Genomic DNA, 13,862 nt, shown 5'->3' with positions numbered 1-13,862 from the left:
CAACAACATGCCATATGGGAGAAACCGTTTCCCATTGGTAAGAAGACCATCCATTCGTTGAGCAACAAGTGAGGTTCTATTAGCTTGAATACCCATATCAAGACAATACACAAGAGCAAAGATAGACGCCGGAACAATGTTATGATTCCCTTTCTTACAAAGAATGTTCCAACCAAGAATCTTGGCTCTCACATCATGGGGATGATTGAGGTCACTAACATGACATACTTTTTTGACAAGATGCGGTTTTTTGCATAAACGGCGTTTAGCATCCCTAATGTCTACAAAGGCGGGAACTTTGTTAAGATCGGAAGCGGAACCTTCAAGAGGTACCTCTTCACCCGTATGAGGAAGACCTAACACATTTCCAAATTGTTCTAACGATCATTCTATGGAACGATTTTTTAGAACAAACACAACTCTCCCATTGGTCGCATTGTAGGTGAACATGGAATAAAGTTCCCTTACATGTTGGGAGCACACGGGACCTTCCAAGGTTAATAAAGGTAACCAACCCATATTCCTAAAAGCAACAATAACATCTTCTCCAACCGAGTCTAACTCAACCCTACGCCCATCACTAATATCCCTTCTAGCCAACAAGGTTTTACATTCTTTTAGTGTTTTCTTTTGAGCGACTGAAATTCTTGGATAGTTATCAATTCTTGCCATGATCTAGAAAAATTCATTACATAACGGTTACATTATGCATATATATAAAGTGTTGAGTGTGTGTGCCTATATGAACTAAAATGTCGTCTAGTCATTGTCTCGACCTAACTACTTAATTATGTGCCACTTATATGAGACAACTTTCAACTTTCAATATGGAGTTATGAATTACAAATACGTACAATGAATTTGTAGTATCTCAATCATTCACATCTCTTGTGTGTGCGTGAGTGTGTTTAAAAAATATGAACTAGTAATGCACCTAAAATGCACACAATGCAAGTTTCTAATGTTTGGCACGCCTAATTATTTCCAATTTTACATGAATGATATGCAATATGAATGATGACAAGAATGAAAACAATTAGTGCAATCCTAAGTGCAAGTGATGACATCCTAATTATTTGGGAATATTAAAAAAATATTGTAATTTTAGGATCTAAATAACAAATTTACAATACTTGAATGTTAATGACAATATTTTCTGAGCAACTTCAGATTTAAGTGTTCCATACACTAACCATACAAGAGTGATCATCAATTTTCACAAAAAAAAATCACTAAATTCGAATTTAAAAAAATTCCCAAATAAAAACCCTAGTTTATGACATGAATAATAAAATTGAATTGAGGAATAGATATGTTACCTTTAGAATGGAATAATGCAAAGATGGATAGAATGATTCAAGCACTCAAATTGAAACCCTAGATTTTTATTTAGAAGATTTTTGGTGATATTTGAGTGAATCTTGAAGTTTGGATCGGTTGTGGTGAAAAAGGAGTGTTCAAGATAAGTAAAGTTACTGTGGAGATAAAGAGAAAAGAGGAAAAAAATAGATTTTATAAAGATAAGGTGGAGAGAAACGCACGGCTTCATGTAGCAGCCGTCCAGCAACAGAGCACGGCTTCAGATAGGGCTTCAGTTCCAGGAACGGTCGTCCGGGGGCTAGGCACGGCTGCAGATAGGGGGCACGGCTTCATATAACGGCCGTACTCTTCAGAAAAGCATAAAAGTTGTATTTTACTTAAATGATGAGTTCCATCATGCCTAAGCCCAATCTAAGAGTATTAAATGTATCCTTTTTCAGTGCCTTAGTAAATATATCCGCCACATTTTCGGTTGTATCAACTTTCTCGATTACGATATTTCCTTTTTGCACATTATCTCTAAGAAAGTGATGTCTAATCTCAATATGTTTAGTTCTAGAATGTAGGACGGGATTTTTACTTAAGTCTATAGCACTTTTATTATCACACATAATTGGAATTTCATTTTGGTGTTCATTATAGTCTAAAAACAGTTGTTTCATCCAAAGTGCTTGGGCACAAGCACGACCGGCGGCTACATATTCGTCTTCGGTGGTAGAAAGCGCAACGGAATTTTGTTTCTTAGAAAACCATGAAGTTAGACATAAGCCCACAAAAGCACATACACCACTAGTACTTTTTCTATCAACAAGTGAACCACCTAAGTCGGAATCCGCATAACACATAATATCAACACCGGAAAATTTAGGATACCATAAACCTAGATTCATTGTACCTTTTATGTATCTAAATATTCTTTTAACCGCTTCATAATGTGATAGTTTAGGATTTTCTTGAAATCTAGCACATAAACACACACTATACATTATATCCGGTCTACTAGCGGTAAGATACAATAAACTACCAATCATACCACGATATTTGGTACTATCCATGGGTTCACCTTCTTCATCAATGCTAAGTTGAGTCGTAGGAGCCATAGGTGTATCTAAGGGTTTAGATGATTCCATTTCAAATTTTTTAAGCATTTCTTTAATATATTTAGATTGATTAATGAATATGCCATCTTCTAGTTGTTTAATTTGCAAACCAAGAAAAAAATTAAGTTCATCCATCATACTCATTTCAAATTCATCATGCATAATATTAGAAAATTCATCACACAAAGATTGATCCGTGGATCCAAATACAATATCATCCACATATATTTGCACAATTAACAAATGATGTTCTTTATTTTTAACAAATAATGTACTATCTACTTTTCCCATCACATAATCATGTTCAATCAAAAATATCTTCAATCTATCATACCAAGCCCTAGGAGCTTGTTTTAATCCATATAAAGCCTTTTATAGTTTGTAAACATGATTAGGTTTATCAAAGTTTTCAAATCCCGGCGGTTGAGATACATATACATCTTCTTTGATGTCACCATTTAAGAATGCACTTTTTACATCCATTTGATATAATTTAAAATTACAAGCACATGCATCAGCAAGCAAGATTCGGATGGATTCTAGCCTAGCTACCGGAGCAAATGTTTCATCATAATCGATTCCTTCTTATTGGCAATATCCTAGAGCCACTAACCTAGCTTTGTTTCTAGTGACTTTCCCATCTTCATCTAGTTTGTTACGATAAATCCATTTTAAACCAAAAATTGTATATCCACTAGGCACGGGAACTAATTCCCAAACATCATTTCTTTTAAATTGATTAAGTTCATCTTGCATGGCCATTACCCAATTTTCATCAACAATAGCTTCTTTTATATCTTTAGGTTCTATGGTGGACACAAAAGCATAGTGTGAGTTTACATACATAGCATGTGACCTAGTTACTCTTTTATTTAAGTCACCAATGACTTGATCTATGGGATGGTCTCTAACTTCTCTTATATTAACTAAGGTTTGCACTTGAGGTTCAACTTGAGGTGTTACATTCTCATTTGTTGTTTCTATTTGAGGTGGATTTGCTCTAACTTCTTCCTCAATTACATCATCGTCTTTTAGAGGGAAGATTTTAGGTTTAGGTTCCGATTCATCAAATGTGACATCTAGTGAATCTTCTACAATGTTAGTTTCTTTATTTAGGACCCTATATGCTTTACTTATGGGAGAGTACCCTAGAAATACACATTCATAGGCCTTAGGATCAAATTTAGTCAAGTGATCTTTCTTATTTAAAACGAAACATTTGCACCCAAACACTCTAACATATTTTAAAGATGGTTTCTTTCCTTTTAGTACTTCATAAGGGGTTTTATTCATTAGTGGTCTAAAAAGCACTCTATTGAGAATATAACAAGCGGTGGCAACGGCATCACACCAAAACTTTTGGGGAATAGATTGTTCATTTAACATTGTTCTACTCATTTCTTGAAGTCTTCGATTTTTTCTCTCAACAACCCCATTAGATTGAGGTGTGCGAGGAGCCGAAAAATTGTGAGTTACACCATGTTTATCACAAAATGCCCCAAATTGGGCTTCATTATCAAATTCCCTACCATGATCGGTTCTTATAGACACAATTGTACAACCTAGTTTATTTTGAATTTTTCTTCCAAATATTTTAAATTGTTCAAATGCTTCATTCTTATGTCTTAGAAAGAAAGTCCAAGTAAATCTAGAGTAATCATTGACAATTACTAAAGTGTAAAAATTTCCTCCATAACTTTGAATTGATGAAGGACCAAACAAAAATGCCCCAAATTGGGCTTCATTATCAAATTTCCTACCATGATCGGTTCTTATAGACACAATTGTACAACCTAGTTTATTTTGAATTTTTCTTCCAAATATTTTAAATTGTTCAAATGCTTCATTCTTGTGTCTTAGAAAGAAAGTCCAAGTAAATCTAGAGTAATCATCGACAATTACTAAAGTGTAAAAATTTCCTCCATAACTTTGAATTGATGAAGGACCAAATAAGTCCATGTGTAAGAGTTCTAGACATCTTTTAGTTGATATGACATTTTTAGGTTTGTGACTTGCCTTAACTTGTTTACCTATTTTACATGCATCACAAAAATGACAATCAAATTTTAATTTAGGGAGATCCCTCACACAATCCATAGAAGACAAATTTTGAAGTTGTCGCATGTTAGCATGTCCTAATCTCCTATGCCACAAAGTAGACATATCATGTATGGTAGCCAAACACAAATTAAGTTTCTTATAGTCATTTAGTTTGCATGTATATACACCTTGTTTACGTTCACATCTAATAATTACTTCACCATTTCTAATGATTTCCGCATGTGATTCATCAAATAGAACTTTTAGGCCTTTATCACATAATTTACCAACACTTAGCAAGTTAAATGCAAGATTTTTCACATGAGCAACTTTTTCAAACACAAATTTTTCGTGTGCGATGTTACCTTTACCAATGATTTTTCCTTTGACATCACTTCCAAACACAACATCACCCCCGTTGCATTTGGCATACGTAGTGAAAACTTCCCGGTCACCGGTCATGTGTTTTGAGCATCCACTATCGGTGATCCAATCATCTTTTTCGATCACTCCTTTATTGCATTCCTACATATCATAATGACACTCAAACTCTTGGTACCCAATGTTTCATGGGTCCGGGATTGTTAGCATTAAACATACTTATCTTTACCCATTTCTTTACAACTTTCTTATGTGTTGAGTATCCATGATATGCTTGGTTAAGTTGAAAATTTTTAACATTCTTTTGAAATTCTTTGCCTCTTGTCATCATGTGATAACTCCTTCTAGAATATTCATTTATGAACTTGTTTCTTGGTTGATAAAACTTTCGAACTATATGTGGTTTTTCAACCTTCAAAGGTGCCTTAGAAGCCAATTTGTAATTATAAGGAACTTGATAGTGATTTGTGGACTTTGTCAAGGTCTTTGTAATTGGTGGTTGTTGCACACGGACTTTGTCACAACCACCCTCAATCACATTTTTCTCTTTTGCTTTAACAAAGACGGTGGGTTTGATTTCAATAGTAGACTCAAAACGATTATACCCGATTCCTGCCTTTTCCGGTCTCCCATGAATAGAATTAAGCATTTTATCTTAGTTCCTTCATCCAACACTTTAAAACATACCTCCTTTTCTAATTCTTTAACCTTTGACTTCAAAAGGACACATTTATCACAATGACTTTCTTTAGTTCTAAAATCATTATTTTCTTGCATAACAAGGCCCACCAAATATTTTTGTTCTTCTAACTCTTTAAGTAAAGCCTCATTTTCCGATTTTAATATTTTGTTTTTCTTGCTAATTTTAGTACTTAAAATGGCAAGTTTTTCATAGTCGTGTTCAAGGTTTTCAATAGAGTAATCACTATCGGAATATACCTCATCTTCGTCTTGTCCAACGAAACACATGGTTGAGTCTTCATCTTCACTATCAATCCATGCTCCATTAGTAGTTTCCGGGAGATCATCATTAAAACTTTCCGAGCTTCCAAGAGCCATTAGACACTTTTCTTGTGATTCTTCTTCTTCATCTCCTTCTTCATCTTCCCATGCACCTCCTACATATGCCCTTTCATTCCTCTTTTTGGTGCATTCATTCACCAAGTGATTTGGGTCACCACAATTGAAACACTTTCTAGGATTTCTTTTCTTCATGTCTAGTGTGAGTTTTCTTGAGTCATTTTGAGGTGGTCTTACAAACTTCCCATTTCTTCGAAATATTCTTTTGAAGTTTCTCACCAGACAAGCTAATTCTTCATCTTCATCCATTTCTTCGTCATCATTTCCGTTGTCACTTGATGAGTCAATATGTTTTGCTTTGAGAGCAATGGACTTGAACTTTTCTTTCTTCAATCTACTAATTTCTTCATCTTTTTCCAATATCACTTCATGAACCTTGAGATTTCCCACAAGTTCATCCAAGGTCAATTTTTCAAAGTCTTTGGCTTCATCAATGGCGGTCACCTTAGGTCTCCATTTGGACGGTAGTGCCCTTAGGAATTTTCGGACATATTGCTTGCTTGTATAAGAAGTACCTAGAGCTTTCAAACTTGTGCAAATAGTGTTAAATCTTGAATATCCTACGTCTATTTTTTCATCCTCCCCAATGGTAAATTGTTCATATTGAGCAACAAGTAATTCAATTTTGTTTTCAATGACTTGTACATTTCCTTGATGGGTTACAACAAGGGTTTTCCAAGCTTTTTTAGCAGTTTTACACGTAAAAACTCTTTCGTATTCTTTACGTGGCAAAGCATTGTATAACATTAATTTGGCCTCATAATTTTTTGCAATTCCCTTTTTATGTTCGGGTTTCCAATCTTTCTTTTCAACCTTAACCCAAACCTTATCGGTCGTAGACCATTCCTTCGGTTCATAATCCCCGGAAACAATTATATCCCATAGATCAATATCTTTAGCACAAACATAGGTTTCAAATCTTTGTTTCCAATAACAAAAACCTTCCGCCTCTAGGAGTGAAGGTCTTTGCATTGAGCAACCCTCATTATAATTATCACTTTTGTTGTCCATGGATTCAAACTCGAAATTTTTGAAAAATTATGATTTTTGCAAAAATTAGAGCAACGTGCTATAATACCAATTGTTAGTGTAATCTAGAAGGGGGGGGGGGGGGGTTGAATAGATTATACCAATTATTTAACTTCTTTTTGAAAATTAATTTGTAAAACAAATATTCAATTTTTAGTTTGTGCAAGATACAATCACAACAATAATTATATAACAAATAAGATTGATATGAAAAGATAGAGTAAGAAGATATCACCAAATCAAGAGACACCACGATATATAGTGGTTCAGGCGAATGTTAACGAATTCGCCGTAATCCACTCCCCGATTCACCAATCGAGAGTTTGTAGCACTAATCTCTCCAAACCCGGTGGAGAATCCGAAATTACACCAAGTATTCTAACCACTAGAATACACCAAACTCTTGACAATTCAAGAGATAAACACATAATCTCTAACCACTAGAGATATCAATGAAAATGAAATCCTAACCACTAGAACTTCAACCCTCTATCACACTCACTAGTATGAATACAACACAATTTGTAGGCTAATCAATATAACACATATATTTCCTCACTACAATTGTATCACTCTTGCTAGATTGATGTTTGATATAAGATATGAGATATGAATATGTATTTTCCAGGAGATGTAGATGCAAGAGGTGAAGTCCAAATATGTCCAATTCTTCAATTTATAGTCAAAAAGTGCTTTATTACCGTTTGACTCGGACGACTCCAAATAGAGGCCGTGTTTCATAGCACAAGAGCCGTGCTCCAAACAAGAGCCGTGCTATACCTGGAAAACTACAAAAAGCCTTTGCAACCCATGAAATCCCACTCACAACAACTTTCCTAAACCAATATTAACTTCAAAAGATAAAGAAGGAAAGTTGAGAAGATGCTTACCAAGAGAGGGAGGTTTGGAGAATGGGATAGTCACAAGATGAGTTATGGAAATTCAAATACAAATCTGAATTTATTCATATATTGACCAATTTTGACAACTTAACCAATTTTGACTTTTGTTGACCTTCAACACTTAGAAAAAATTTGGCCTCCAAATTTTGGTGAAAAATCAAGTTGTTTAGATTTGTAATTTGACACTTTCAAACACTTTAGAATGATACTATAAGCCTTAGGAACAAGTTTTGGGTCAATAACATAAGTAACGAACGCTTGGTAAAATTCTTTGATTTGGACAGAGAGAGGACGACCTCTAATCCTGCAAGTGCCGTCCTCTGGAGCCGTGCTCTGAACAAGAGCCGTGCTCCATGAAACTTAGAAAATATTTCGACCTCAAATTTGATGAAAAACGAAAGTTGTTATTTTGAGATTTGCCAAATTCAAACATCTTAGAATATCAAAATAAGGTTATGGTACAAGTTTGGAGTCACGGAAGCGAGTAACGAAAGCCGGAGAAACAAAGTGTAAATTGGACGGAGGAGGACGGCCGTTGCAGGGCACAAAGGCCGTGCCTAAGAGTCGTGCTACGAAAGTGGAGCCGTGCTCCAGGATTTTTAACGAAGTGCTACACCAAACTCAAACTTGATGTTTTCATTGTTTTAGGTTCGGAAATAGCGTATGTATGCCTATATTAGCTTTTATATCATTTTGAAAACATTATATGTATTGTCGCTCATTATCAAAACAACGGAGACGTTTGAATTAACCGTAATGCCTAAAATGCACCAACAATCTCCCCCTTTTTGATAATGACAACAATACATCTAATAGGTATGAAAATGCAATAAAAGCTAAAGTCGTTAACAACATAACATACCTATTTTTGATGAAAAATAATGATTGAAGCAACATGCATACCTATTACTTATCCCCCTTTGTCGTATCAAAAAGAAGGTAGGAGGTATTAGAGCCTAGGTTCGATCCGTGTGACATGTGGGTAGACAATAAAAGCTCCCCCTTGAACTAAGCTCCCCCTTGAACGTTGCTCCCCTCATTGTACCTATTATCTCAATAAAAGCTGTTACGATGGTCAAGTTCGCTCATTAGATATTGAAAAGGAGATGTTTGATCTGGCATATTCCACTGAAAATGGAATATACTCTATGTCTCAACGACTTGACGATGTTAACTCCTTGTATTTTGGTGAGGGTTTTGGAGTTGTTTGTAGTTTGGATGAGAGGTCCGGGAAGACATCATTTTCATGGGAGCTGCATGGGAGTAGAATTAATATGATAGACTTTAATTCAGAAAATTTTAATATGATGGCTACAAGTTCAAGAGATCGAACTGTCTGCATTTGGGATTTGAGAAAACTCACTAAGAGCAAGCCTAACTGTCTTAAGATGATTACCCGTGAGAGGGCTGTAAAGTCTGCTTACTTCTCTCCTTCAGGAAGCCATCTTGCTACAACAAGGTACAATACCTGCCTTTTAAATGAATGTATTAGCAATTAACCATGTGAATGCTCGAATTTCTTTATCTGTAGTAAGTTGCAATAAAGTGGTGGATATTTTCCAATAGACATGCTAGACCGTCTGTGACCGTAGTTAAGTTTTAGTTCACATGTAGGTGGCATTTTTAATGTATGCATATGAAATAGGGCCAATTTGGGTGAGATTAAAAAAGCCAACCATACAGCAAAGTGTCAAAGTTTGCCTCAGGTTTACTTTTATGTTTACATGCTATTGCCTCCTTGTTTGATCAAAAAGGTTATTATCTTATTTAGTAAGCATTCATAATCATTTTGTAGCAGATTATTTTAGGTTTGTGCCCCCTTGTGCTTGAACGTGAGCCCTTTTGACCCGACCCCAATTTGACCCTGTACCCAGACCTATAGTTGATGCTAAACAGCATAGCTTGATGGCAGAACATAGAAATGTTTGTCAGCCAAATAATTACGTAACTTTGTATTTAAGATCTTACTAGTGATACATTATTGACAACTGATTGTAAAACGGAGTTTTTAGTGCCCAACTCTAACTAAAGTTGAAATCTGTAGGTGAATCTGGACTTATTTTGATAAGACTGAGCAGAAAGATACGTCAATCGTAACATGTCACCCTCAACTAATTTGGTTGCCGTACGTTGTTTTCTTGTGGATCATATAAAGCGATACTACTTCAAAGAGCTTGTTCTCTTATCTTACACATTTAAAGTTGATGTATCTGAATTGTTTTTCTCTTGTAATGTTATCATCTAGTGTTGATGTCAAGATTGGAGTGCTATGTGGGGCAAATTATGATGATGAATTCATGATAGACCCTGGTAATCAGACATGCCGATGGCCTTCTAAATTCAAGTAAGCTTCCTTATGTTTTCAGCCAGCAAAGCCCTTTTATTGAGGTTCACATATTAAGAACCTCTAACCTTTTAGTACATAAGAAGAGATTAAGTTATTATTATGGTCCAACAGCATAACCTTAAAGTGTTCATTAGGATAGCAAGTATGATGTTCTGGCTATGTGTTGTTTTCAATTTATTTTTATAATCCCAAAATGTATTCTTTTAGTAGTTAGCATGGTCTTTCTTTCCTGTTTAAGCTATATCGGATATTGGTTTTGTATTTTTTTGTCCATCTAATTGTGGTCTTTTTTATCTTCCTGTTTCGAATGTAGAGGTATATGGGGGTGGGATGACTCACATATATTTTTGGGAAACAATAAAGGAGTTGATATTATATCCACAGAAGAGAGGAGAGTTGTTACCACTTTTGATAGCCCCCACATCACTGTAATCCCATATCATTTTGATGCTCATCCATTGAAGCCTGGGATGCTTGCAGGGGCGACAAGTGGAGGCCTGGTTTATATGTGGAGCACATAGCTGGTAACCGACCTGTAATGGCTTGGTTTCAATTGTGACTTGAGCAACCTATGACATACACTCTAGTTTGACTTTTTGTAACATCTTATTTTTGGTGATCTCCATCTCCTGAAGCCTGGAATGCTTGAAGGGGCGACCAATGGAGGCCATGTTTATATTTGGAGCTCATAGCGCTAAACTCACATGTAATGGCTTGTTTTCTGTAGTGACTTGAATCCCTCGTAGATCGTTTAGTTTCAGGCGTTACATATATCTAAGCTATAATGTGTCTGTATTAATTAGTTTCTATCCCGAGCTTCATCCATTGAGAATGAAGTCAATTTTGAGCTTGTTTTCAACGTTATGTGAATGCTATTTATGTATCTAATTGTCCAATATTTGCCTTACATGTTTGTTCACTTAATGTGAACGTGAACGAGGGAAAGTGTTAATGCGCGTGAGATGGTAGGAGTGATAGGTCATAGAAGATGATAAGTCATAGAGTGTCATAGCCAAATGTTTTATCTGTAAGGGCTCCGCCCTCGGATTTAAAAATTCGTCGAAAGTATATCGAATAACATCTCTAATGAAAGAGCATAAAATTTTAAGAACACCCATATAATTTTTATAATTTATCGATGTACGGTTTATGAGATAAAATACTTTGAATGAATTGGAATGATTTACGGAGGAGAAAGAAAAAAATATGTAAACCACTAAGATAATTTGTGCAATTGACGTTCTTCATATGTAATCATTTCTCATTTTCTTGTAATCAATTGTTTTTAGCGGATGCATAATACGGTTCACTTTCATTCAATGTGATCCCTCACAATAATTATATCTAAGAAAAAAGTCATTTGATGCATGACGATGTACCCCTCCAAACCATGATACGAAGACCACCTAGCACGAAGCTCGAAGATATTAATAATAATTAAATACCTAAAGATAGCTACAAATCCCTTTATAAAATATTGTAAATTATATCCCAATTATAAAGGAATAATGATGGCAAACAAATCGGATAAACATGACAATGATATCCGAAATCCTTATTAGCTCCCCAAGATTACCCTCTCCTATATAAGGAGGGTAAACCCCATTCATTCGGTATGATTACAAATCAACTGAATACATATACAATACATATGATCACGTATGAACCAAAACCTAACTAAAGTCGATCAAGCATCGACACCCACATAACCTTAGTTGGCGAAAAGGAACACCGTTCTTACCTTCGGTAAATCGCCAACAAAACCTACAACCCTTTAGGGTTGATCTCTCACCCTAATCCTAAATACTCATAGTTGGCGTAAAGAAATACCGTTCCTACCTTCGGGGAATCGCCAACAAACTCTTAAACCTCAACCATCTCTCCATGGACGAAGCCCCTCGCCGGAGTCATCATCAACTATGCGGTTTGGTGCACAATCATTTGGCGCCATCCGTTGAACCACACCGATTCATATAAAAGAACCCACCATTAAACCACACTATGATCCGTCGTACCAAATTAAAAGGATGATAGATCACTGTAAAGGAAAACTCCGACGAACTACAATTCCCTTTATATCGACATATCAATACAACACACAAAATCTAGTGATTAAGAATGTGCGGCCACGTGAATTACGTGATGAATAAATATATTATTCATATATATAATATCTCGTCATCAATAAAGCATGCCATCGAACATCATGAGATTACCGGATCCGATACAAATATTGACCTTTGACGGTTATACTTATCTAATAAAACCATCTCCATGGTACAAAACTTAATAATAGTAAAAGAGAAAGATCGAGATGGAGAGTCTGCTTCGCTGCCTATCCTGCTCCAGAAATCTCCAGAAGACTTTTAGCCAACTCAGGAAACCTTCTACAGCCTTGAGTGACCTCCGGAAGCCTCCTGCAAGCTTCAAAAACCTTCGGCAGCCTTTAGCGAGATTTGGAACCCCCGACAGCCTTCCGCAAAGAAGATCCAGATAGAGAGCTTAACCCAAAGCCTTCTACAACCTTCAGTGACCTTCGAAGACCCCCACAGTCTTTGTCGAGCTTCTGAAAGCTTCGACAGCCTTCAGTGACATTCAGGAACTTTCGGCAGCCTTCGGTACTCCCTTTTATCGAAGTAAATTCAATGCAATAACTCATGAAACTCTCACAATCATAGAACAAGGAGTACAGTCTAAAATCACGACCCTAATAGTCCATAATATTAGACTGGGGGCTAATGATGATATATACCTTACCTTCGATGACTTTGCGTGACGAAGTTCACAAATCTCTCTAACATTTTCTCTTACCACGGAGCTCCAAAAGGTCACACATGCAATTTCTCTCTCCACAAACCTCAGGACGTGAGGTAAAAACTCTCTAACTAAATTATATGGCAAGGAATGCACTAAAACCAAGATCTTTTATATTTTGCCTAAAAGTGTATATAGCTTGTATAATGGTCACCTACGTGATAGTCTAAACCATATACCACAACTTACCCACGGCTCAATTCATAAGGCATAAGCCGCATAATTTACCAACCCTTAAAAGGATTATCATACTGAAATATTCCCGTGATAAAGCTACGGACATGGTTTCCTACTCTTCGTAGATCTAATAACCTCCGTAGAGCAAAATCATCGGGTATAATACTTTCCCTTCATAAGATAAATGACCTAAAATAGAACAAAACTCCGGAAGTTGGATACCCTCTACAAGGTCTATTACCCAAAAATCAATCTATGCATCCTAGAAAAGCATATATGAGATATACCCATACAACCTAGATAAATGCCAAGCGCATAAAACTCATATATCCTGTGAAAAACCCAAAACCAAAATATATCAGAGGCCACGAGCCTACGGTCTTGTATAAAAGGTCTTATCTAAGTTTAATAAGGTCGAGATCACACTCCCATTTCTAGCTCATAAAAGTCTTATATTTAGACGCCCCTCCGCCAGCACGGAGGTCAACATATACACACTTAGCCATTACCCTTAAGCCTAAAAGGCTTGATGATATACCTCCCCGTAGATCCGGAAGGTCATACATAGACTACCGCAATAATTCTCTTACAACATCCAAATATCCAAGGATTTACCCATACCAACAACACCTTCCACACTGCATAAATCAAAGAAGTCCTCGTCTCATTCTC

At 36.0% G+C, this 13,862-nt stretch overlaps 1 protein-coding gene and 1 long non-coding RNA gene across 2 annotated transcripts; one reads left to right on the top strand and one right to left on the bottom strand.

Annotated features, from left to right (window-relative positions):
- Positions 1–1,697: 1,697 nt before the first annotated feature.
- On the bottom strand, positions 1,698–2,450 carry LOC122591625 (secreted RxLR effector protein 161-like). The gene has a single exon (XM_043763883.1). It carries the CDS (start codon positions 2,448–2,450, stop codon positions 1,698–1,700), a length of 753 nt encoding a protein of 250 aa, XP_043619818.1.
- Positions 2,451–8,509: 6,059 nt separating this feature from the next.
- Positions 8,510–11,097, top strand: LOC122594418. Its single transcript, XR_006322990.1, has 4 exons — positions 8,510–9,311; positions 9,897–9,977; positions 10,098–10,196; positions 10,513–11,097. It is a non-coding gene; the product is annotated as an uncharacterized LOC122594418 (long non-coding RNA).
- Positions 11,098–13,862: the final 2,765 nt, after the last annotated feature.

This window comes from Erigeron canadensis, chromosome 3 (assembly GCF_010389155.1).
Source record: "Erigeron canadensis isolate Cc75 chromosome 3, C_canadensis_v1, whole genome shotgun sequence".
Classification (NCBI taxonomy): domain Eukaryota; kingdom Viridiplantae; phylum Streptophyta; class Magnoliopsida; order Asterales; family Asteraceae; genus Erigeron; species Erigeron canadensis.
The sequence above is the reverse complement of the archived record's forward strand: the minus strand, read 5'-3'. Positions and strand labels throughout refer to the sequence as shown.

What these genes read in the sequence shown, in the direction of transcription:
- LOC122591625 (XM_043763883.1), bottom strand. Translation starts at nt 2,450, where the DNA reads ATGGAATCATCTAAACCCTTAGATACACCTATGGCTCCTACGACTCAA.